Source organism: Oncorhynchus gorbuscha, linkage group LG15 (assembly GCF_021184085.1).
Source record: "Oncorhynchus gorbuscha isolate QuinsamMale2020 ecotype Even-year linkage group LG15, OgorEven_v1.0, whole genome shotgun sequence".
Taxonomy (NCBI): domain Eukaryota; kingdom Metazoa; phylum Chordata; class Actinopteri; order Salmoniformes; family Salmonidae; genus Oncorhynchus; species Oncorhynchus gorbuscha.
In genome coordinates, this window is record NC_060187.1 from 12,499,695 (window position 1) to 12,524,544 (window position 24,850).

The 24,850-nt window shown below is 45.8% G+C and overlaps 1 protein-coding gene across 7 annotated transcripts in view; it reads left to right on the forward strand.

The window, feature by feature from the left end:
- The window catches only part of mast2 (microtubule associated serine/threonine kinase 2), a 303,372-nt gene that overhangs the window by 51,714 nt on the left and 226,808 nt on the right, over window positions 1–24,850 (forward strand). For all 7 annotated transcript variants that reach the window (XM_046300154.1, XM_046300155.1, XM_046300156.1 and 4 more), the window contains exons 2-3: window positions 16,325–16,466; window positions 16,680–16,825. In XM_046300154.1, coding sequence (XP_046156110.1) covers window positions 16,325–16,466; window positions 16,680–16,825 — 288 coding nt within the window. The remainder of the gene's footprint in view (window positions 1–16,324; window positions 16,467–16,679; window positions 16,826–24,850) is intronic.

The window sequence follows — 24,850 nt, forward strand, 5'->3', positions numbered from 1 at the left end:
TACCCACATAAAAAAATCCCACTTCCTGGATGGATTTTCCTCAGGTATTTGCCTGCCATATCAATTCTGTTATACTCACAGACATTACTTTAACAGTTTTGTAAACGTTCGAGTGTTTTCTATCCAAATATACAATTTATATGCATATCCTAACTTCTGGGCCTGAGTAACAGGCAGTTTACTTTGGGCACGCTTCTCATCCAGACATTGAAATACTGCCCCCAAGACATAAGAAGTTAACAAACTAGTTTTGGCAAGTCGGTTAGGACAAGTCGGTTAGGACATCTACTTTGCATGACACAAGTAATTTTTCCAACTATTGTTTACAGACAGATTATTTCACTTTTAGTTCACTGTATCACAATTACAGGTGGTCAAATTTTTACATACAGTGCCTTGCGAAACTATTCTGCCCCCTCAAACTTTGCGACCTTTTGCCACAATTCCGGCTTCAAACATAAAGATCTAAAACTGTATTTTTTTGTGAAGAATCAACAACAAGTGGGACACAATCATGAAGTGGAACGACATTTATTGGATATTTCAAACTTTTTTAACAAATCAAAAACTGAAAAATTGGGCGTGCAAAATTATTCAGCCCCCTTAAGTTAATACTTTGTAGCGCCACCTTTTGCTGCGATTACAGCTGTAAGTCGCTTGGGGTATGTCTCTATCAGTTTTGCACATCGAGAGACTGAATTTTTTTCCCATTCCTCCCTGCAAAACTGCTCGAGCTCAGTGAGGTTGGATGGAGAGCATTTGTGAACAGCAGTTCTTTCCACAGATTCTCGATTGGATTCAGGTCTGGACTTAGACTTGGCCATTCTAACACCTGGATATGTTTATTTTTGAACCATTCCATTGTAGATTTTGCTTTATGTTTTGGATCATTGTCTTGTTGGAAGACAAATCTCCGTCCCAGTCTCAGGTCTTTTGCAGACTCCATCAGGTTTTCTTCCAGAATGGTCCTGTATTTGGCTCCATCCATCTTCCCATCAATTTTAACCATCTTCCCTGTCCCTGCTGAAGAAAAGCAGACCCAAACCATGATGCTGCCACCACCATGTTTGACAGTGGGGATGATGTGTTCAGGGTGATGAGCTGTGTTGCTTTTACGCCAAACATAACGTTTTGCATTGTTGCCAAAAAGTTCAATTTTGGTTTCATCTGACCAGAGCACCTTCTTCCACATGTTTGGTGTGTCTCCCAGGTGGCTTGTGGCAAACTTTAAACGACACTTTTTATGGATATCTTTAAGAAATGGCTTTCTTCTTGCCACTCTTCCATAAAGGCCAGATTTTTGCAATATACGACTGATTGTTTTCCTATGGCCAGAGTGTCCCACCTCAGCTGTAGATCTCTGCAGTTCATCCAGAGTGATCAAGGGCCTCTTGTCTGCATCTCTGATCATTCTTCTCCTTGTATGAGCTGGAAGTTTAGAGGGACGGCCAGGTCTTGGTAGATTTGCAGTGGTCTGATACTCCTTCCATTTCAATATTATCGCTTGCACAGTGCTCCTTGGGATGTTTAAAGCTTGGGAAATCTTTTTGTATCCAAATCCGGCTTTAAATTTCTTCACAACAGTATCTCGGACCTGCCTGGTGTGTTCCTTGTTCTTCATGATGCTCTCTGCGCTTTTAACGGACCTCTGAGACTATCACAGTGCAGGTGTATTTATACGGAGACTTGATTACACACAGGTGGATTGTATTTATCATCATTAGTCATTTAGGTCAACATTGGATCATTCAGAGATCCTCACTGAACTTCTGGAGAGAGTTTGCTGCACTGAAAGTAAAGGGGCTGAATAATTTTGCACGCCCAATTTTTCAGTTTTTGATTTGTTAAAAAAGTTTGAAATATCCAATAAATGTCGTTCCACTTCATGATTGTGTCCCACTTGTTGTTGATTCTTCACAAAGAAATACAGTTTTATATCTTTATGTTTGAAGCCTGAAATGTGGCAAAAGGTCGCAAATTCAAGGGGGTCGAATACTTTCGCAAGGCACTGTACATATATGGCTATATATATATATATACACACACATATATATATATATATATATACACATATATATATATATATATATATATATATATATATATATATATATATATACACATATATATATGTATATGTGTATATATATATTTATATGTGTGTGTGTGTGATATATATATATATATATATGTATATGTGTATATATATATTTATATGTGTGTGTGTGTGATATATATATATATATATATATATATATATATATATATATATATATATATATATATATATATATATATATATATACACACGTCTCTGTCTACTCCCACACCCACACCGTTTAATATATATATATATATACAGTGGGGGGAAAAGTATTTATTTAGTCAGCCACCAATTGTGCTAGTTCTCCCACTTAAAAAGAAAATCACATTGTAGGATTTTTTATGAATTTATTTGCAAATTATGGTGGAAAATAAGTATATATATGCATGTGTCTACTCCCCCCACACCCCCCTGTTGACAGATGTGATGGATTTTAGATGTGCACATTGCATTATGGGGGCCTTCTGAGCCTGTGGACACGTGACACAAGATGAATGTTGGGCAAATAATAAAATACCAACAAGCCTGTAGGACCACTGAGAATGGAGTGGGAGGAGGGAACCCCATTAAAGAGAGACTGGTTTTTCTTCCTCTCCTGTGTCAGTGATGGAATTGTGCTGCCCCAGGCTCTCCCCCCCCCCATCCTCTCTTCTGGCCTTGCACTCTATCTCATTATGCAGAATGTATGGTAATAAAGGGGACTGTCCTGTCAGCTGATAGATCTCAGCTCCATAGTGATGTATTTTGCCTCCCTTTTTGGGGTGTTACATCAACATATGTCCCCCTAAGTTGATATGCTGATTCCCTCAGCACAACAGCGGTATTTCTTTAACAAGGCTTGTATAGGCCTACCTGGGTAATGAGTCATCTTTCCCAGCCTAATCAGGTGTGACGGGACATGAGTGTGCGTTAACTCTAGTGGAATGAGAATGGATCATTCTAGGTCTGGCTGGGAGAGGCTGATGCGTGTTTATACACATTAATATACAGAAGATATTCGGCCTCAAAGTCTATGAGCTCTACAAGCCATGGCTGTTACATACTGCAATCAGTTGTCAACAGAAACCTTTGGCTTGAGACACCGCAGGCTCCAATGCCACCAGTTCTGATTAATAATTTGCGGTGTGTATAAACTAAAAAATAGATTTATATCTGTGTAATCACTATGTAAACAGGAACCCAGCGCTGTACTGTTGCAGGCACCTGCTCCCTTTAACAACAGTTACACAGTATAATGAAGCTGGATGTAGATAACAGGACAGTTAGACTAGAGTTCTTAGTGTTTTGTTGTCGTCTCCACTGTGCTGTTCCGACATAGAGCAGACCAGCCACACCAGGGGAATGTTAGTTTAGCTGTTCTGTTGAAGACAGCATGATGACACGAAGCAGATGACTGGCGAAGACTCCATAACCGTTGGCAGAACAAACAATGATGACTTCACCATGCTCCTACTTAGTGCTCTCACTCCAGCACTGCCAAATGCATTAATATCCACACTAGCATGCACTGTACATGTCAATAGTGCTTTCAGATAGTATTCAGGCGAGGGTTGATTTGATTTGATTTAGTGCTTTCAGATAGTATTCAGACGAGGGTTGATTTGATTTGATTTAGTGCTTTCAGATAGTATTCAGGCGAGGGTTGATTTGATTTAGTGCTTTCAGAGAGTATTCAGGCTAGGGTTGATTTGATTTGATTTAGTGCTTTCAGATAGTATTCAGGCGAGGGTTGATTTGATTTGATTTAGTGCTTTCAGAGAGTATTCAGGCTAGGGTTGATTTGATTTGATTTAGTGCTTTCAGATAGTATTCAGGCGAGGGTTGATTTGATTTAGTGCTTTCAGATAGTATTCAGGCTAGGGTTGTACATTTTGGGGAATATTCAGAGGTGGAAACTTTCTATGGGAATGAACTGAAAAATAAGCAAATTAATATTGTTACCATTTAAATGTAGATGTTTTTTGCGTTGGATACATTTACCATATCATATGGAGACAGAAACACAAACCTTTTACCTCGTCATAAAAATACATTATTGCAAGTGATTAAATCCTTCCAATATATATAAACAAATAAACTTTAGTTAAGAATTGAACATGAATTTAATGAGTTGACTCTTCACATGGGATGATTTCACTGAACAACAAAAGAAAGGGAATATTGAATACACTTGTATTGGTCAGCCTGTTGCCTCTTGCGTGCTTTGTTGTGTGTGTTCCCAAACAAGGACCAGTTGCGCTCTGAGGCGGCTGATGTTGGTGGGATTTGGAGGATGATGGAGGCAACAGGGGAAAGAGCCTCAGATCCACAAAGTCCCTTCCGCCAGGTGGCTGATGAGATATGTTGGCACAACTGTCATATTGCATCTCCATCCCAAAGCCCTTGCTTGGAAGTGTACTTCACCAGACTGCCAAGAACCTTGTCCTCATTCAGGCCAAGGTGGAGAGACACGGTAGTGATGACACCATAGGCCTTGTTGATCTCTGCACCAGAAAGGATGCTAGCCAGCATACTTGGGGTCCAACATGCATGCTGTGGCATGTATGGGCTTCAGGCAGAAGTCTTCATGCTTTTTGATGTATTTCAAAACTGCAGTTTCCTCTGCTTGGAGCAACAGTGAAGTGGGCAGGGCAGTGAGGATTTCTTCTGTTACCTCTGCAAGCAGAGTCTGAACATTAGACAGGGTGGCATGGTCTTCCTCAATCCGTGCAATGGCTACCGCTATAGGTTTCAGGAGTTTCGGACTGCTGACCACTCTCTGTTAAAATACATCATCCCGGAGGATCCTCTTGATGAGGCTGTCCATATCGGTAGACTGTGATGTGGCCATTTCTTGGAGAGACTCCTTCCCCTCCAGGAGACTGTGAAACATGATGACAACACCACCCCAATGGGTGTTGCTGGGCAGCTTCAATGTGGTGCTCTTATTCTTCTCACTTTGCTTGGTGAGGTAGATTGCTGCTATAACTTGATGACCCTTCACATACCTAACCACTTCCTTGACTCTTGTAGAGTATATCCATTGTTTTCAGTGCCATGATGTCCTTGAGCAGATTCAATGCATGAGCAGCACAGACAATGGGTGTGATGTGAGGGTAGGACTCCTCCACTTTAGACCAAGCATTCTTCATGTTTGCAGCATTGTGTGTCACCAGTGCAAATACCTTCTGTGGTCCAAGGTCATTGATGACTGCCTTCAGCTCATCTGCAATGTAGAGACTGGTGTATCTGTTTGCCTTTGTCTGTGCTCTTGTAGAATACTGGTTGAGGGGTTGGAGATGATGTAGTTAAGTATTCCTTGTAGAATACTGGTTGAGGGGTTGGAGATGATGTAGTTAAGTATTCCTTGTAGAATACTGGTTGAGGGGTTGGAGATGATGTAGTTAAGTATTCCTTGTAGAATACTGGTTGAGGGGTTGGAGATTATGTAGTTAAGTATTCCTTGTAGAATACTGGTTGAGGGGTTGGAGATTATGTAGTTAAGTATTCCTTGCCCACGAACATTCAACCACCCATTTGAGATGACTGCTTTCTCTATGATGTATTTGTATTTTTGATTGAACCTTTATTTAACCAGGAAGCTCATTTGAGATTAACATTTATTTTTCAAGAGCTCCTGGCCAAGATAGGCAGCAAAACAATTACAGACAGACAACATGAAAAAATACAAGTCTAGTAAAAACTATTGAATTCACAAGAGTATAAAACAGCAAATTAAAAACATTGACAGGTCAGGGAATCGGCCTCAATCCTTCATCAGTGATTTAAAAACACCAATCGGGACAAGTTCTTCCAGTTTAAAAGTATTTTGTAAGGTGTTCCAAGACGATGGCACAGAGTACATAAAATACCCTTTACCAAATTCAGTTCGGACATTTGGAACAGTTAGCAGGATAAAGTCCAGCGAACGAAGAGACGACCCACCACATTTCTGAACAATAAAAATGCACAAATAAAAAGGTAGTAAACCCAAAATGGCTTTGTAAATAAAAGTACACCAGTTACTGAGCCTACGAGTGACTAGAGAAGGCCAGCCAACCCTGGTAAACAAAGTGCAGTAGTGCGTAAGGGTTTTGCAGTTTAAAATAAATCTCAAAGTGCCATGGTAACGTTCCTCCACTACGTTCCTCCATTGAGTCAAAAAAAACCTTCTGATTCCAGGAGGACCATGAGCTGTTGCTATCGATAAGGTGTCTGATTCCAGGAGGACCACGAGCTGTTGCTATCGATAAGGTGTCTGATTCCAGGAGGACCATGAGCTGTTGCTATCGATAAGGTGTCTGATTCCAGGAGGACCATGAGCTGTTGCTATCGATAAGGTGTCTGATTCATCCTTTTCACCTCAAATAGAAGTAGAAGGACTTTTGTCAGAGGTTGCTTGTTGTGAGCGCTGAGGGAACTTTATGCACTTGGCCAGATGATTCTGCATCTTTGTTGCATCCTTCACATATGATTTGGCACAGTATTTGCAAATGTACACAGCTTTTCCTCCTACATTAGCTGCAGTGAAATGTCTCCACACATCAGATAGTGCCCATGGCATTTACCTGTATAAATGAGGAAAAAAACCCAGATACAATTCCATGTACAGATAAATAGTTAGATTAAACAACTCCTTTGTAAGATACAGGTTTTAAAATTAAATGTATGGAAACAGGTGAATTAGCACTCCATAGTTAGCAGGCTCATGCAAGCTAAAACCCACATGGTAGCAAAAACCAACTAGCAGAAAATGTTAACTTCTTGATGCACCCATCCCTTTAGCGGGATAATTTTCGTCAACATCCGCTGAATTGCAGAGCGCCAAATTCAAATTAAATTACTAAAAATATTAAATTTTCATAAAATCACAAGTGCAATACTGCAAAACACAGCTTAGCTTGTTGTTAATCCACCTGGCGGTCAGATTTCAATAGAGCTTTTCGGCGAAAGCATACCAAGCGTTTATGTAAGGACATCTCTCAGTAGACAAAATATTACAAACAGCTAGCAGCCAAGTAGATTGGTCACGAAAGTCAGAAAAGCAATCAATTAAATCGCTTACCTTTGATGTTCTTTGGATGTTTGCACTCATGAGACTCCCAGTTACACAATAAATGTTCCTTTTGTTCCATAAAGATTATTTTATATCCAAAATACCTTCATTTAGTTGGCACGTTATGTTCTGAAATCCACAGGCTCGAGCGGTCACGACATCGCAGACGAAAATTCCAAATAGTATCCGCAAAGTTCGTAGAAACATGTCAAACGTTTTTTATAATCAATCCTCAGGTTATTTTTACAACATATAATTGATAATATTTCAACCGGGACTGTAGCTTATTCAATAGGAGAGAGAGAGAGAAATGTCTGCTCCAAGCTGGCACCCAGCCATCCACTGACGCGATGTGATCTTTCTCGCTCAGTTTGAGGCGTTTATTTTGAAAAATATGTCTAAAGACTGTTCACACCATGGGTAAACCATAGGAAAAGGAATCTGGTTGATATCCCTTTAAATGGAGCTAAGGCAGGCAATGGAACAGAGAGCTTTCAGGGAAAACCGCACGTCCGGGTTGGATTTTCCTCAGGTTTTCGCCTGCAATACCAGTTCTGTTATACTCACTGACAATATTTTGACCGTTTTGGAAACTTTAGAGTGTTTTCTATCCTAATCTGTCAATTATATGCATATTCTAGCATATGGGCCTGAGAAATAGGCCGTTTACTTTGGGAACGTTATTTATCCAAACATAAAAATAGTGCCCCCTAGCTGAAATAGGTTAACCCTTTTTTGGTTACTACTTGATTCCATATGTGTTAGTTCATAGTTTTATGTCTTCATTATTGTTCTACAATGTAGAAAATAGTAAAAATTCAGAAAAACCCTGGGATGAGTAGGTGTGTCCAAACTTCACTGGTACTGTATATGGAAAGGTACACATTTTAATATAATAATAATAATAATAATATATGCCATTTAGCAGACGCTTTTATCCAAAGCGACTTACAGTCATGTGTGCATGTAGACCGATCGATTGGTCGAAAGAGCAGTTGACACCTGGTTGACCAATATATATATATACTTTTTTTCGGGGACAGCCTTAATATTGTGTATGCTAGCTGTTTAGTCTGTCTGTGAATTTGAAATATTCTGTCCTTGCCGTGTTTGGTGGCTGTGTGTGTGTGAGGGATTATCAGTCTGGCTGGGCTGGGATGCTGACTGCCTTGCTGGATGTGTGGTGACAACTGTGATCCATCACATCCCAGCCATAGGCGACCAGTGGGGCTTCACCGTGCTGGGGTTGCACTTAACGCTCGCTGGATCTTTCACACACTGGCTGTGTCTAGACTTGACAGTTGACGCAGCTTTAGTATTCTGATCATAGAGGTCTGTTCATGGAATTCTGAACACGTCATGCATCTAGCACCTACATTTAAATACTGTGTCCACAGTGTGTCTGGATTCCCTTTTCCTGCGCTATATTCAAATGCCAGTGTGCGTTTTTACAAACGGTGGAACAAGGCAAAATATGACAACACAACAACAACTGGTGGCAGTAGGTAACTACTGTAGCTATCTAGCCAGCTAACCTCTGTACCTAGCCAGCAACGCTAAAGGGACTGTAAATGGGTTAGCATAACTCTAGCCAAACAAAAAAGAGTTGTTCTAAATATTAGCTAGCTGCCTAGTAGTCTCTCTGCCTAGTAGTCTCTCTGCCTAGTAGTCTCGCTGCCTGCCTAGTAGTCTCGCTGCCTGCCGAGTAGTCTCGCTGCCTGCCGAGTAGTCTCGCTGCCTGCCGAGTAGTCTCGCTGCCTGCCGAGTAGTCTCGCTGCCTGCCGAGTAGTCTCGCTGCCTGCCGAGTAGTCTCGCTGTCTGCCGAGTAGTCTCGCTGTCTGCCTAGTAGTCTCGCTGCCTGCCTAGTAGTCTCGCTGCCTGCCTAGTAGTCTCGCTGCCTGCCTAGTAGTCTCGCTGCCTGCCTAGTAGTCTCGCTGCCTGCCTAGTAGTCTCTCTGCCGAGTAGTCTCTGCCTAGTAGTCTCGCTGCCTAGTAGTCTCGCTGCCTAGTAGTCTCGCTGCCTAGTAGTCTCGCTGTCTGCCGAGTAGTCTCGCTGTCTGCCGAGTAGTCTCGCTGTCTGCCGAGTAGTCTCGCTGCCTGCCGAGTAGTCTCGCTGCCTGCCGAGTAGTCTCGCTGCCTGCCTAGTAGTCTCGCTGCCTGCCTAGTAGTCTGGCTGCCTGCCTAGTAGTCTGGCTGTCTGCCTAGTAGTCTGGCTGTCTGCCTAGTAGTCTGGCTGTCTGCCGAGTAGTCTGGCTGCCTGCCTAGTAGTCCGGCTGCTCAGTCTCAGGCTGTTGCGTATGACCCATTGAGGCAGCGGGGTGTCAGCCAGGGTAAGTCAGTATGACGGTTGGAGCGGCCCAGAGGAAACCTCAGTGGAGAAACCTTGGTTGAGGGGGCAGGAAGGAGACACTCTGCCAGGAACCAGTGATGAGACCACTCACTACGGAAAACATCTGGACCAGAGAAAAGTGGAGAGGAAGGAGGTAGAGAAAAGAAGATGAGGAGTCATGCAACGCCACAAAGGAGTAACGTGAGCCAAGCGTAAGGAGCTTTCACCGGGGAGAGAAAAAGAGAGGGTGGGAGAGCGTGTGCCTGTTAACACTAGCTGCTGTCGGCTCCAGTACCCTCCTCTACAGAACCCCCTGGGGCAAAAGGACATACCCAACTACGCTGGTTTACACACTGAAATCCCCTGTTAAATATCTAATGCCCTTAAAAGCTGATTGTAAAGGTAACTGCCAAAATTAAGGAAACACTTGAGTAAATGAGGTATACAAAGGATAATGAAAGCAGGTGCTTTCACATAGGTGTGGTTTCTGAGTTAATTGAGCAATTAGCATCCCATGCTTAGGGTCATGTATAAAAATGACCAGTTGCCCATTATATTGGCTACCATGGCTAGAAGAAGAGATCTTAGAACTTAAATTAGTAAAGGGGGTTTAGTGTGTGTGTGTGTGTGTGTGTGTGTGTGTGTGTGTGTGTGTGTGTGTGTGTGTGTGTGTGTGTGTGTGTGTGTGTGTGTGTGTGTGTGTGTGTGTGTGTGTGTGTGTGTGTGTGTGTGTGTGTGTGTGTGTGTGTGTCATGCAACCCAATTGAACACTTATGGGAGATTCTGGAGTGGCACCTGAGACAACGTTTTCCACAACGATCAATAAAACACCAAATTATAGAATTTATTGTGGAAGAATGGTGTCGCATCCCTCCAATAGAATTCCAGACACAGAATATATGCCAAGGTGTATTGAAGCTGTTCTGGCGGCTCGTTGTGGCCCAACGCCCTATTAAGACACTATGTTGGCGTTTCCTTTATATTGGCAGTTACCTGTATGTGTTAATTTCCCAGCTTTTATTTTTCCTCAACATCTGAAGCCTGACTATACCACCTATGTGTGAAGGAGTGAAATGCAGTGGTGGAGGAACTTGAACATGCTGTACATGAAGCTCTCCTCCCTGCTTCCGTTTTCCTGTGCCTGCCTGCTTTTCTGTCTCTCACCACAGCCCAAGCTGATTATCATCTCCAACCCTTACTCTCTTCAGCCACAGTCCCTGCCCCTTACCCCCCTTCCTCTGGTCCTGCCTGGTGCTCGTCTCTCTGTCGGGACCTGACCAGACCTGACCAGGGCTGGGGCTCCATGGCTGGATGGAAATGCTGCCCTAGGGAGATTGCAGTATTACTGAACAGGGAGACCTGCTCTGATTCTGCCCCATCATGCACAAGGAAATGTTAGTCAGACTGGTGATGTTTCATAATGTGCCTTTGTTTGTTGTGAATCACAAAGGCCATACAATAGCTTGTTGTTGGAGTCATAGACACAGATTGAACTATTGAATGGCAGGTGTCAGTGTGTGTTGTTGCAGTTGTATTCCTCTGGGTTGCTCTGTGATTGTTAGGATTAGAGCATGACCGATATGGGATTTTTGGGTCTGATACTGATTTTATGGGAGGCAAAACTCTTGTTAAAAAAAAGGTAGAATAAACAGATACTCTAAATCAGTGGCCACCAACCTTTTCTGAGTCCAGATCCCTTTCCGAGTCCAGATCCCTTTCCGAGTCCAGATCCCTTTCCGAGTCCAGATCCCTTTCCGAGTCCAGATCCCTTTCCGAGTCCAGATCCCTTTCCGAGTCCAGATCCCTTTCCGAGTCCAGATCCCTTTCCGAGCCCAGATCCCCCGCTTAAAAAACGCAAGCCTATGCAACATTCATCAATTAAAATTCACCAATTAAAAATAGTTCTGTAGCATATTAACTGTTTAAATTGCACTGCCAATTTTGTTCTTCTCAGACCATTTTGAAATTATAATAAAAACATGTAGGTAAATGATCATACTGGTAATATATCATTTGTTTTATTACTTGTGAGGCACAGCTGAGTGAACATAATATATATATATATATATATATATATTTTTTTTTTACTGGACTGATATGCTTCTGATGGTCTGTCTGAGGGGGAGGCAGCAGCAAGGAGGCTGCCTTCAGAAACATGAAATGGTTGAAAATGGGAACACTTTGCCTTCCCTACGCCAGGGCTGCTGAATCAAGTCCACCCACTGTCAACAGTGCGAAATTCATTAAAAAAAAAATGGCAACACAAGGCTTTATCGTAGTTTTTTAAATTATTTTTTTTAACAGAAATATTTGGTGATCGACTGGTTGGTGACCACTGCTCTAAATTATGACAAATCATAACTAAATATTACAATTAACATTATTTAATAACATTTCATTTGTGGTTTACAGGATATCCACCAAAAAGCAACTATGTCCTTTAGAGGTCGACCGATTATGATTTTTTTCAAACACCAATACCGATTATTGGAGGACCAAAAAAAGCAGATGCCGATCAATCGGACGATTTTCATTTTTTAACATTTGTAATAATGACAATTACAACAATACTGAATGAACACTTATTTTAACTTAATATAATATATCAATAAAATCAATTTAGCCTCACATACATAATGAAATATGTTCAATTTGGTTTAAATAATGCAAATACAAAGTGTTGGAGAAGAAAGTAAAAGTGCAATATGTGCTATGTAAGAAAGCTAACGTTTAAGTTCCTTGCTCAGAACATGAGAACATATGAAAGCTGGTGGTTCCTTTTAACATGAGTCTTCAATATTCCCAGGTAAGAAGTTTTAGGTTGTAGTTATTATAGGACTATTTCTCTCTATACCATTTGTATTTCATTAACCTTTGACTATTGGATGTTCTTATAGGCACTTTAGTATTGCCTATTTCCTCGCTCCTGGGCTTGAACCAGGAACACAACGACAACAGCCACCCTTGAAGCAGCGTTACCCATCGCTCCACAAAAGCCGCAGCCCTTGCAGAGCAAGAGGGACAACTACTCCAAGTCTCAGAGCGAGTGACGTTTGGAACGCTATTAGTGCGCACCCCGCTAACTAGCTAGCCATTTCACATCGGTTACACGAGCCTAATCTCGGGAGTTGTTAGGCTTGAAGTCATAAACAGCTGCTGGCAAATGTATGAAAGTGCTGTTTGAATGAATGCTTACGAGCCTGCTACTGCCTACCACCGCTCAGTCAGACTGCTCTATCAAATCATAGACTTAGTTACAACATAATAACACACAGAAGTACGAGCCTTAGGTCATTAATATAGCCGAATCCGGAAACTATCATATCGAAAACAAGACTTTTATTCTTTCAGTGAAATACGGAACCGTTCCGTATTTTATCTAATTGGTGGCATCCATAAGTCTAAATATTCCAGTTACATTACACAACCTTCAATGTTATGTCATAATTACGTAAAATTATGGCAAATTAGGCGGCCCAAACTGTATAACCTGACTCTGCGTGCAGTGAATGCAAGAGAAGTGACACAATTTCACCAGGTTAATATTGCCTGCTAATCTGGATTTATTTTAGCTAAATATGCAGGTTTAAAAAATATACTTCTGTTTATTGATTTTAAGAAAGGCATTGGTGTTTATGGTTAGGTACACATTGGAGCAACGATACGCACCGCATCGATTATATGCAACGCAGGACACGCTAGATAAACTAGTAATATCATCAACCATGTGTAGTTAACTAGTGATTATGATTGATTGATTGTTTTTTATAAGATAAATTGAATGCTAGCTAGCAACATACCTTGATTTACTGCATTCGCGTAACAGGCAGTCTCCCCCGTGGAGTGCAATGTAATCAGATGGTTAGAGCGTTGGACTAGTTAACTGTAAGGTTGCAAGATGGAATCCCCGGAGCTGACAAGGTAAAAAATTGTTGTTCTGCCCCTGAACGAGACAGTTAACCCACCGTTCCTAGTCAGTCATTGAAAATAAGAATGTGTTCTGAACTGACTTGCCAAGTTAAAAAAGATTAAATAAAGGTGTAAAAAAATAAATTAAAAAATTGGCCAAATCGGTGTCCAAAACCCCCGATTTTCCGATTGTTATGAAAACTTGAAATCGGCCCTAATTAATCGGCCATTCCGATTAATCGGTCGACCTCTAATGTCCTTTATAAATACGACAGTAAATACAAAATACCTTCTTTAGGTTCAACTGAAAGATGTGTATCTATGGCAGTGGATGAGAAGTATGCAAAAGTATTTGTGCTAAACCACAACGCGTGGCTGGTTGAATGAATTCAACTCTATCAGAAACTGCACTGTTCACAAATAAGCATTGAAATGCAGCAACATGCAGTTCGTAATGCCCCCACTAGGTCGGCAGCATCAGCATTTATCTAGAGTAGATTTACTAGTGTTTACAACAGCCAAAGATCATGTAACTTTATGGCAGGGCTCTCCAACCATGTTCCTGGAGGTTTTCACTTAAACCATTGTTGTAGCTGTCCTGATTCATCTTGTCAACCAGCTAATTATTAGAATCAGGTGTGCTAGGTTAGGATTGGAGTGAAAACCTACAGGACGGCAGCTCTCCAGGAACGGAGTTGTACAGCCCTGTTTTTTGGCAACCTCGCAATGAGAGTATATTATGACAAGTACAAGCTAGCTGTTCATTACGACAATTTTTGCTGTTATTCAATAAAACATGTATTGGCTATGCATTTCAACTGCAAATGGCATGCCATGATGACTGAAAACGTTTATGCAGGCAACTGCTTGCCGCACTGGTTTTAGTCACACGTTGTAATTTCACTAGCTCGCTAACATTAGCTATTTGTCTCGTCATGATTGCAAGCACCTGGCCTGAATGATACATCTGCGCCAACTTTCTTGCTTTTTGAAGATAGCATATTTCGGAAAACTAACTAAATAAGCCCACCCTGAGGGGTGGTGGTCTGACACTCCAGATGTTTCTGGACCACTCCTCCTTACGACGCCAGGGGTTGGTCTGTTGGCTGGGGAGAGGAAGTGACCTCAGCCAAGCCAGGTTTCCACAGTGACGGATGTTTCTGAGGCCATCGAAGAAAAACAAATAGGCCTTACTCATCTAACTTGGCTGTATATCACATCCTCCATGTGCCTCTCTCTGGTCTCAACAGACTAAATCAAGATCTCATTTCAGGAACTGTCCACCCCTTTACAACTGATTTTAAAATCAGATGTCCTGTGTTTGTGCTTTAAACCCCTGTTTGATCAGTGTTTTATGGGATGTGTGTGTGTAGAGGCGCTGTTAGCAGTGGCTCCAGTGTCTGTGTTTTTTCTGCACTCTATGGCCTTGCTGTGTCCAGGGGCATCCAGGGGCCATTTACTGACTGACTGGTTTGGTTGGCCAAGGGCCTCCAGGGGCCATTTGCTGACTGGGGTTTGGTTGGCCAGGGGCCGTTTACTGACTGACTGGGGTTTGGTTGGCCAGGAGCCGTTTACTGACTGACTGGGGTTTGGTTGGCCAGGGGCCGTTTACTGACTGACTGGGGTTTGGTTGGCCAGGAGCCGTTTACTGACTGACTGGGGTTTGGTTGGCCAGGAGCCGTTTACTGACTGACTGGGGTTTGGTTGGCCAGGAGCCGTTTACTGACTGACTGGGGTTTGGTTGGCCAGGGGCCGTTTACTGACTGACTGGGGTTTGGTTGGCCAGGAGCCGTTTACTGACTGACTGGGGTTTGGTTGGCCAGGAGCCGTTTACTGACTGACTGGGGTTTGGTTGGCCAGGGGCCGTTTACTGACTGACTGGGGTCTGGTTGGCTTTGCGCTGGTGTTACTTCACTGTTGAATAGCTTCAGAGATGGATACTCACGTGGACTGGGACAGCTTACTTTACTTGTTGGGATTGGAGCTAATTGTTTTAATAGGCCTGTCTTTTGTTCTCTTCTTCCTCTCCTTTCCCTCCCTCTCTCTCCTACTCTCTCTCCTTTTCCTCCCAATCCCTCTCTCTCCTACTCTCTCTCCTTTTCCTCCCAATCCCTCTCTCTCCTACTCTCTCTCCTTTTCCTCCCAATCCCTCTCTCTACTACTCTCTCTCCTTTTCCTCCCAATCCCTCTCTCTCCTACTCTCTCTCCTTTTCCTCCCAATCCCTCTCTCTCCTACTCTCTCTCCTTTTCCTCCCAATCACTCTCTCTCCTTTTCCTCCCAATCCCTCTCTCTCCTACTCTCTCTCCTTTTCCTCCCAATCCCTCTCTCTCCTACTCTCTCTCCTTTCCCTCCCAATCCCTCTCTCTCCTACTCTCTCTCCTTTCCCTCCCAATACCTCTCTCCTTTCCCTCCCAATACCTCTCTCCTTTCCCTCCCAATACCTCTCTCTCCTTTCCCTCCCAATACCTCTCTCCTTTCCCTCCCAATACCTCTCTCTCCTTTCCCTCCCAATACCTCTCTCTCCTTTCCCTCCCAATACCTCTCTCTCCTTTCCCTCCCAATACCTCTCTCTCCTTTCCCTCCCAATACCTCTCTCTCCTTTCCCTCCCAATACCTCTCTCTCCTTTCCCTCCCAATACCTCTCTCTCCTTTCCCTCCCAATACCTCTCTCCTACTCTCTCTCCTTTCCCTCCCAATACCTCTCTCCTACTCTCTCTCCTTTCCCTCCCAATCCCTCTCTCCTACTCTCTCTCCTTTCCCTCCCAATACCTCTCTCTCCTTTCCCTCCCAATACCTCTCTCTCCTTTCCCTCCCAATACCTCTCTCTCCTACTCTCTCTCCTTTCCCTCCCCGTCCCGCTCTCCCTCTCTCTGCTCGTCTCTCCCTCTCTCTGCTCGTCTCTCCATCCTCCCTCTCTTCCCTTCCATCTCTCGCTCTCTCTCTGTAGAAGGAGTTTGCTGCGCCCCCTCCCCTGTTGTTCAGGAAGTTGAGTAACCCTGACCTGTCCCCCGCCGCCAATAAGACAAAACTACACCGACAGCTCAGCCAGGATGACGGCCACGCTCGCCGTAGCAGCATGGCTATGACCGGTGAGACACACACACACACACACACACACACACACACACACACACACACACACACACACACACACACACACACACACACACACACACACACACACACACACACACACACACACACACACACACACACACACACACACACACACACACACACACACACACACACACTGTTGTTCAGTATTTGAGCCTGGTTGTCTTGTTCTTCCTCCCCCCTAGGTAAGCAGCTCCTGCCCCTGTCCAGCAGTTTGCAGGGTGGGGTGAGTCAGCTAGCCTGGCAGCCTCCTGGAGAACCCCCCAACAACCTGCTCCGCATGAGGAACCAGTCCCTGGGCCAGTCTGCACCATCACTCACTGCAGGACTGGTGTGTACTGCTACTGCACACACACACATCTGACACACGCACAACAGACACACGCAGCAGACACACGCAGCAGACACACACACAACACACACGCAGCAGACACACACACGCAGCAGACACACACACACGCAGCAGACACACACACATGCAGCAGACACACACATGCAGCAGACACACACATGCAGCAGACACACACATGCAGCAGACACACACATGCAGCAGACACACACATGCAGCAGACACACACATGCAGCAGACACACGCAGCAGACACACACACACACATCAGACACACACACACATCAGACACACACACACATCAGACACACACACATGCAGCAGACACACACACATGCAGCAGACACACACATGCAGCAGACACACACATGCAGCAGACACACACATGCAGCAGACACACACATGCAGCAGACACACACATGCAGCAGACACACGCAGCAGACACACACACACACATCAGACACACACACACATCAGACACACACACACATCAGACACACACACACATCAGACACACACACGCAGCAGACACACGCAGCAGACACACGCAGCAGACACACGCAGCAGACACACGCAGCAGACACACGCAGCAGACACACGCAGCAGACACACGCAGCAGACACACGCAGCAGACACACGCAGCAGACACACGCAGCAGACACACGCAGCAGACACACGCAGCAGACACACGCAGCAGACACACACACAACAGACACACGCAGCAGACACACACATGCAGCAGACACACAACACACACACACAACAGACACACAACACACACACACAACAGACACACGCAGCAGACACACACACAACACACACAACAGACACACGCAGCAGACACACACACAACAGACACACACAACAGACACAACACATACTCAAACTATATTCATTCCTAGAGACACACAGTGATGACTTACTGACTAAATGATTCCTTGTTTATCCCCCGTCCCTATAAATCAATAAGGATGAAGCTCTGTATTAATCATCAGTATTTTCTAACTTCTCCATTTGATTGCTCTTCTATGGTGAACAGCTCCATCCATCTAGCCAGGCAGTACACAGTGCTGTCCACTATTGCTCCATCTATGGTGAACAGCTCCATCCATCTAGCCAGGCAGTACACAGTGCTGTCCACTATTGCTCCATCTATGGTGAACAGCTCCATCCATCTAGCCAGGCAGTACACAGTGCTGTCCACTATTGCTCCATCTATGGTGAACAGCTCCATCCATCTAGCCAGGCAGTACACAGTGCTGTCCACTATTGCTCCATCTATGGTGAACAGCTCCATCCATCTAGCCAGGCAGTACACAGTGCTGTCCACTATTGCTCCATCTATGGTGAACAGCTCCATCCATCTAGCCAGGCAGTACACAGTGCTGTCCACTATTGCTCCATCTATGGTGAACAGCTCCATCCATCTAGCCAGGCAGTACACAGTGCTGTCCACTATTGCTCCATCTATGGTGAACAGCTCCATCCATCTAGCCAGGCAGTACACAGTGCTGTCCACTATTGCTCTTCTATGCAGGCAGGCAGGCAGACTGATGAGTCAGGCTGTCTGTATCCACCAGTCAGGAGCTGGTTGCTCTGCCCTCACTGACACCCACTCAGCACACACACACACGGTCTGTCTGCCCATACACTACACTGAGAGCCACTCAGCACACACATACACCCACGGTCTGTCTTCCCATACACCACACTGACACCCACTCAGCACACACACACACCCACGGTCTGTCTGCCCATACACTACACTGAGAGCCACTCAGCACACACATACACCCACGGTCTGTTTGCCCATACACCACACTGACACCCACTCAGCACACACATACACCCACGGTCTGTCTGCCCATACACCACACTGACACCCACTCAGCACACACATACACCCACGGTCTGTCTGCCCATACACTACACTGAGAGCCACTCCGCACACACACACACCCACGGTCTGTCTGCCCATACACCACACTGACACCCACTCAGCACACACATACACCCACGGTCTGTCTGCCCATACACCACACTGACACCCACTCAGCACACACATACACCCACGGTCTGTCTTCCCATACACCACACTGACACCCACTCAGCACACACATACACCCACGGTCTGTCTGCCCATACACTACACTGAGAGCCACTCAGCACACACATACACCCACGGTCTGTTTGCCCATACACCACACTGACACCCACTCAGCACACACATACACCCACGGTCTGTCTGCCCATACACCACACTGACACCCACTCAGCACACACATACACCCACGGTCTGTCTGCCCATACACTACACTGAGAGCCACTCCGCACACACACACACCCACGGTCTGTCTGCCCATACACCACACTGACACCCACTCAGCACACACATACACCCACGGTCTGTCTGCCCATACACCACACTGACACCCACTCAGCACACACACACACCCACGGTCTGTCTGCCCATACACCACACTGAGAGCCACACACTGTGTCTACCCCTACAGTTGGGTGTGTTGCATCCATAGACTGTATGGTTGTTACAAGCTATCGCAGCACTAGGGCGACACCTACTGGATGTGTATGGAAGTGCTGGTACATTCCTGTACCTCCATAAAATACTGTCTTCGGGTGTTCAATGCACCCGTAGATGGCAGTATTATCAAATCTGAGTTCTCAGCATTGGGTTGTGTTGGCACAGTATACAATCTATTACTGCATGTTGTTCTACACACTCACAGCTTGGTCTATAGCAAGCTGGTTCACAATAACATTACAGGGTAACTGAGAGGCCAGGGAAAGTTTTAGGTTTTTGTCAAAACAAGGAATTAAAATATTAAGTAGCCAACGACCGTCCACGCAAATACCAACTAATGGTGTGTGTGATTGGTAATGACTCCGTCTGTGACAGTGATAACATGAGGAGTTGGCTTGTCACGTCTCACTGAGAAGCTGTTTATCAGATTAGTAAAACCGGTTCATTGTGGCTTGTGTGAATGACATAATAAGAGGCTTGTAAAAAATATAGAATTTTTGAATGTATCCACAGCTATTGCTTCTACACCTGCATTGCTTGCTGTTTGGGGTTTTAGGCTGGGTTTCTGTACAAAGGGCTATATAAATACATTTGATTTGATTTAATGCAGCCCACAGGAAATTGTAGAAGCAATTTCTAAACTGGAAATATGACCTGCAGAGCAATCTTAGACGAACAAATGATCATAGTTTATTATATTTCTCATTAGCCAGTTTATTAAAGTTCTCCTCTGCTTGATATCAGACCCCATCGGCTCCCCTTCTCTCCTGGTTTGACCCCGCTCCCCTTCTCTCCTGGTTTGACCCCGCTCCCCCTCTCTCCTGGTTTGACCCCGCTCCCCCTCTCTCCTGGTTTGACCCCGCTCCCCCTCTCTCCTGGTTTGACCCCGCTCCCCCTCTCTCCTGGTTTGACCCCGCTCCCCTTCTCTCCTGGTTTGACCCCGCTCCCCCTCTCTCCTGGTTTGACCCCGCTCCCCTTCTCTCCTGGTTTGACCCCGCTCCTCCTCTCTCCTGGTTTGACCCCGCTCGCCCTCTCTCCTGGTTTGACCCCGCTCGCCCTCTCTCCTGGTTTGATCCCGCTCGCCCTCTCTCCTGATTTTGACCCCGCTCCCCTTCTCTCCTGGTTTGACCCCGCTCGCCCTCTCTCCTAGTTTGATCCCGCTCCCCTTCTCTCCTGGTTTGACCCCGCTGCCCTTCTTTCCTGGTTTGACCCCGCTCCCCTTCTCTCCTGGTTTGACCCCGCTCTCCCTCTCCCCTGGTTTGACCCCGCTCCGCTTCTCTCCTAGTTTGACCCCGCTCCCCCTCTCCCCTGGTTTGACCCCGCTCCCCTTCTCTCCTGGTTTGACCCCGCTCCCCCTCTCCCCTGGTTTGACCCCGCTCCCCTTCTCTCCTGGTTTGACCCCGCTCCTCCTCTCTCCTGGTTTGACCCCGCTCCCCCTCTCCAGGTTTGATCCCGCTCCCCTCTCCCCTGGTTTGACCCCGCTCCGCTTCTTACCTGGTTTGACCCCGCTCGCCCTCTCTCCTGGTTTGACCCCGCTCCCCCTCTCTCCTGGTTTGACCCCGCTCCCCTTCTCTCCTGGTTTGACCCCGCTCCCCCTCTCCAGGTTTGATCCCGCTCCCCCTCTCCCCTGGTTTGACCCCGCTCCGCTTCTTACCTGGTTTGACCCCGCTCGCCCTCTCTCCTGGTTTGACCCCGCTCCCCCTCTCTCCTGGTTTGACCCCGCTCCCCTTCTCTCCTGGTTTGATCCCGCTCCCCCTCTCTCCTGGTTTGACCCCGCTCCCCTTCTCTCCTGGTTTGAACCCGCTCCCCTTCTCTCCTGGTTTGAACCCGCTCCCCTCCTGGTTTTATCCCGCTCCCCCTCTCTCTGGTTTGACCCCGCTCCCCTTCTCTCCTGGTTTGACCCTGCTCCCCCTCTCTCCTGGTTTTATCCCGCTCCCCTCCTAGTTTGACCCTGCTCCCCCTCTCTCCTAGTTTGACCCCGCTCCCCCTCTCCCCTGGTTTGACCCCGCTCCGCTTCTTACCTGGTTTGACCCCGCTCGCCCTCTCTCCTGGTTTGACCCCGCTCCCCCTCTCTCCTGGTTTGACCCCGCTCCCCTTCTCTCCTGGTTTGACCCCGCTCCCCCCTCTCCAGGTTTGATCCCGCTCCCCCTCTCCCCTGGTTTGACCCCGCTCCGCTTCTTACCTGGTTTGACCCCGCTCGCCCTCTCTCCTGGTTTGACCCCGCTCCCCTCTCTCCTGGTTTGACCCCGCTCCCCTTCTCTCCTGGTTTGATCCCGCTCCCCCTCTCTCCTGGTTTGACCCCGCTCCCCTTCTCTCCTGGTTTGAACCCGCTCCCCTTCTCTCCTGGTTTGAACCCGCTCCCCTCCTGGTTTTATCCCGCTCCCCCTCTCTCCCGGTTTGACCCCGCTCCCCTTCTCTCCTGGTTTGACCCCGCTCCCCTCTCTCCTGGTTTGACCCCGCTCCCCTCCTAGTTTGACCCTGCTCCCCCTCTCTCCTAGTTTGACCCCGCTCTCCCTCTCTCCTGGTTTGACCCCGCTCCCCCTCTCTCCTGGTTTGACCCCGCTCCCCCTCTCTCCTAGTTTGACCCCACTCCCCCTCTCTCCTGGTTTGAGCCCGCTCCCCCTCTCTCCTAGTTTGACCCCGCTCCCCCTCTCTCCTGGTTTGACCCCGCTCCCCTTCTCTTCTCCTGGTTTATCTTCTAGTATAATTACAGCAGCTAGCTACAGAAACCTCAGTAATAGGCTTGTCAGCTTCCAGTAAACAACAACCACTTTTATTTATCATTTTCCTGTCTGTCTCTCTGTCTTGCTAAAGAGGAGTTTGGATCTGTTTTATATATTTGAATTACATTAGTTATTCAGTTTCAGTAAATATGCTTAATTGTGAAACACCTGAACCTATCTTCTCCTTTACTGTAGCTAATGGCTATGATATCGATGCAACCTAAAGCCTGAATGGCCCATTTATATACTGTCAGCCTGAAGCCATAGTCACCTAAAGCCTGAATGGCCCATTTTAATATACCGTCAGCCTGAAGCCATAGTCACCTAAAGCCTGAATGGCCCATTTTAATATACTGTCAGCCTGAAGCCATAGTCACCTAAAGCCTGAATGGCCCATTTTAATATACAGTCAGCCTGAAGCCATAGTCACCTAAAGCCTGAATGGCCCATTTTAATATACCGTCAGCCTGAAGCCATAGTCACCTAAAGCCTGAATGGCCCATTTTAATATACCGTCAGCCTGAAGCCATAGTCACCTAAAGCCTGAATGGCCCATTTTAATATACTGTCAGCCTGAAGCCATAGTCACCTAAAGCCTGAATGGCCCATTTTAATATACCGTCAGCCTGAAGCCATAGTCACCTAAAGCCTGAATGGCCCATTTTAATATACAGTCAGCCTGAAGCCATAGTCACCTAAAGCCTGAATGGCCCATTTTAATATACCGTCAGCCTGAAGCCATAGTCACCTAAAGCCTGAATGGCCCATTTTAATATACCGTCAGCCTGAAGCCATAGTCACCTAAAGCCTGAATGGCCCATTTTAATATACTGTCAGCCTGAAGCCATAGTCACCTAAAGCCTGAATGGCCCATTTTAATATACCGTCAGCCTGAAGCCATAGTCACCTAAAGCCTGAATGGCCCATTTTAATATACTGTCAGCCTGAAGCCATAGTCACCTAAAGCCTGAATGGCCCATTTTAATATACTGTCAGCCTGAAGCCATTGCTCAATATGGAATGTTGGTGTCTTCCCTTATGTATGAATTGGCTGGTGTAACATGAATTGGCATCCTGCTGTATTGGCTGGTGTAACATGAATTGGCATCCTGCTGTATTGGCTGGTGTAACATGAATTGGCATCCTGCTGTATTGGCTGGTGTAACATGAATTGGCAGCCTGCTGTATTGGCTGGTGTAACATGAATTGGCATCCTGCTGTATTGGCTGGTGTAACATAAATTGGCATCTTGCTGTATTGGCTGGTGTAACATGAATTGGCAGCCTGCTGTATTGGCTGGTGTAACATGAATTGGCATCCTGCTGTATTGGCTGGTGTAACATGAATTGGCATCCTGCTGTATTGGCTGGTGTAACATGAATTGGCATCCTGCTGTATTGGCTGGTGTAACATGAATTGGCATCCTGCTGTATTGGCTGGTGTAACATGAATTGGCATCCTGCTGTATTGGCTGGTGTAACATGAATTGGCATCCTGCTGTATTGGCTGGTGTAACATGAATTGCCATCCTGCTGTATTGGCTGGTGTAACATGAATTGGCATCCTGCTGTATTGGCTGGTGTAAACATGAATTGGCAGCCTGCTGTGTTTGCTGGTGTAACATGAATTGGCATCCTGCTGTATTGGCTGGTGTAACATGAATTGGCATCCTGCTGTATTGGCTGGTGTAACATGAATTGGCATCCTGCTGTATTGGCTGGTGTAACATGAATTGGCAGCCTGCTGTGTTTGCTGGTGTAACATGAATTGCCATCCTGCTGTATTGGCTGGTGTAACATGAATTGGCATCCTGCTGTATTGGCTGGTGTAACATGAATTGGCAGCCTGCTGTGTTTGCTGGTGTAACATGAATTGGCAGCCTGCTGTGTTTGCTGGTGTAACATGAATTGGCAGCCTGCTGTGTTTGCTGGTGTAACATGAATTGGCAGCCTGCTGTGTTTGCTGGTGTAACAGCCGTGTTGTACCTTGTATCATGACACACATTAACACAGTTCACATGACAGGTGTTTCTGTCTTCACTGGTTTGGTCAGGTGATCGTTGAATTGAATACACTCTCATACAGTACAGAGTCCTGATGAGTGGAGATGGAGGCTCTGTAGTCTGGTCTGCACTCTTCAGGGATACAACCCTGGATAGCCAGATGGTGTTTACCTCCAGGCTAGTGTGTGTGTGTGTGTGTGTGTGTGTGTTTTCATGAAAAATACACAATACTTTATCTATAATTCCTAGAAAATGACCTGGTAACCAATCAGAGTGCCAGGTGGCTAGAGAGTGTCCCCAGAGAGAGCAGCACCTGGACAGGAGGAGGGTAACACTCGCACACTCACTGATTCTTAGGAGATTTCTCATTGGTTTTAAAGGTTTTCTCTGGCACCCATCAGAACGTCTAAGGTTCAGCACACGTCACCATGCAAGGCAGGACATGTTGACAGCATCCCTTATAGAAGAGTAGGTGAATGACTGAAGTCCAGCGAGGCTATTTGTTTCAGTGGACACTGTTTACAGCACGTCCACACCTGTTCATTCTGTTGACTCAACACCCAGCAGCTTCCAAGTCGAGCTTAGTTTCTGTTTCCTGAGTTTAAGATGTGGGTATAATATCAGATGAATAATGTTAGGTTGATGAGTTAGTGAGTGTAAGCCCAGACATTAACGCAGTGACATGCTATTTGCATTTGTATAAAAGGGAAAGGCTTAGCTGAAATGGGAGCTAGGGGCTCT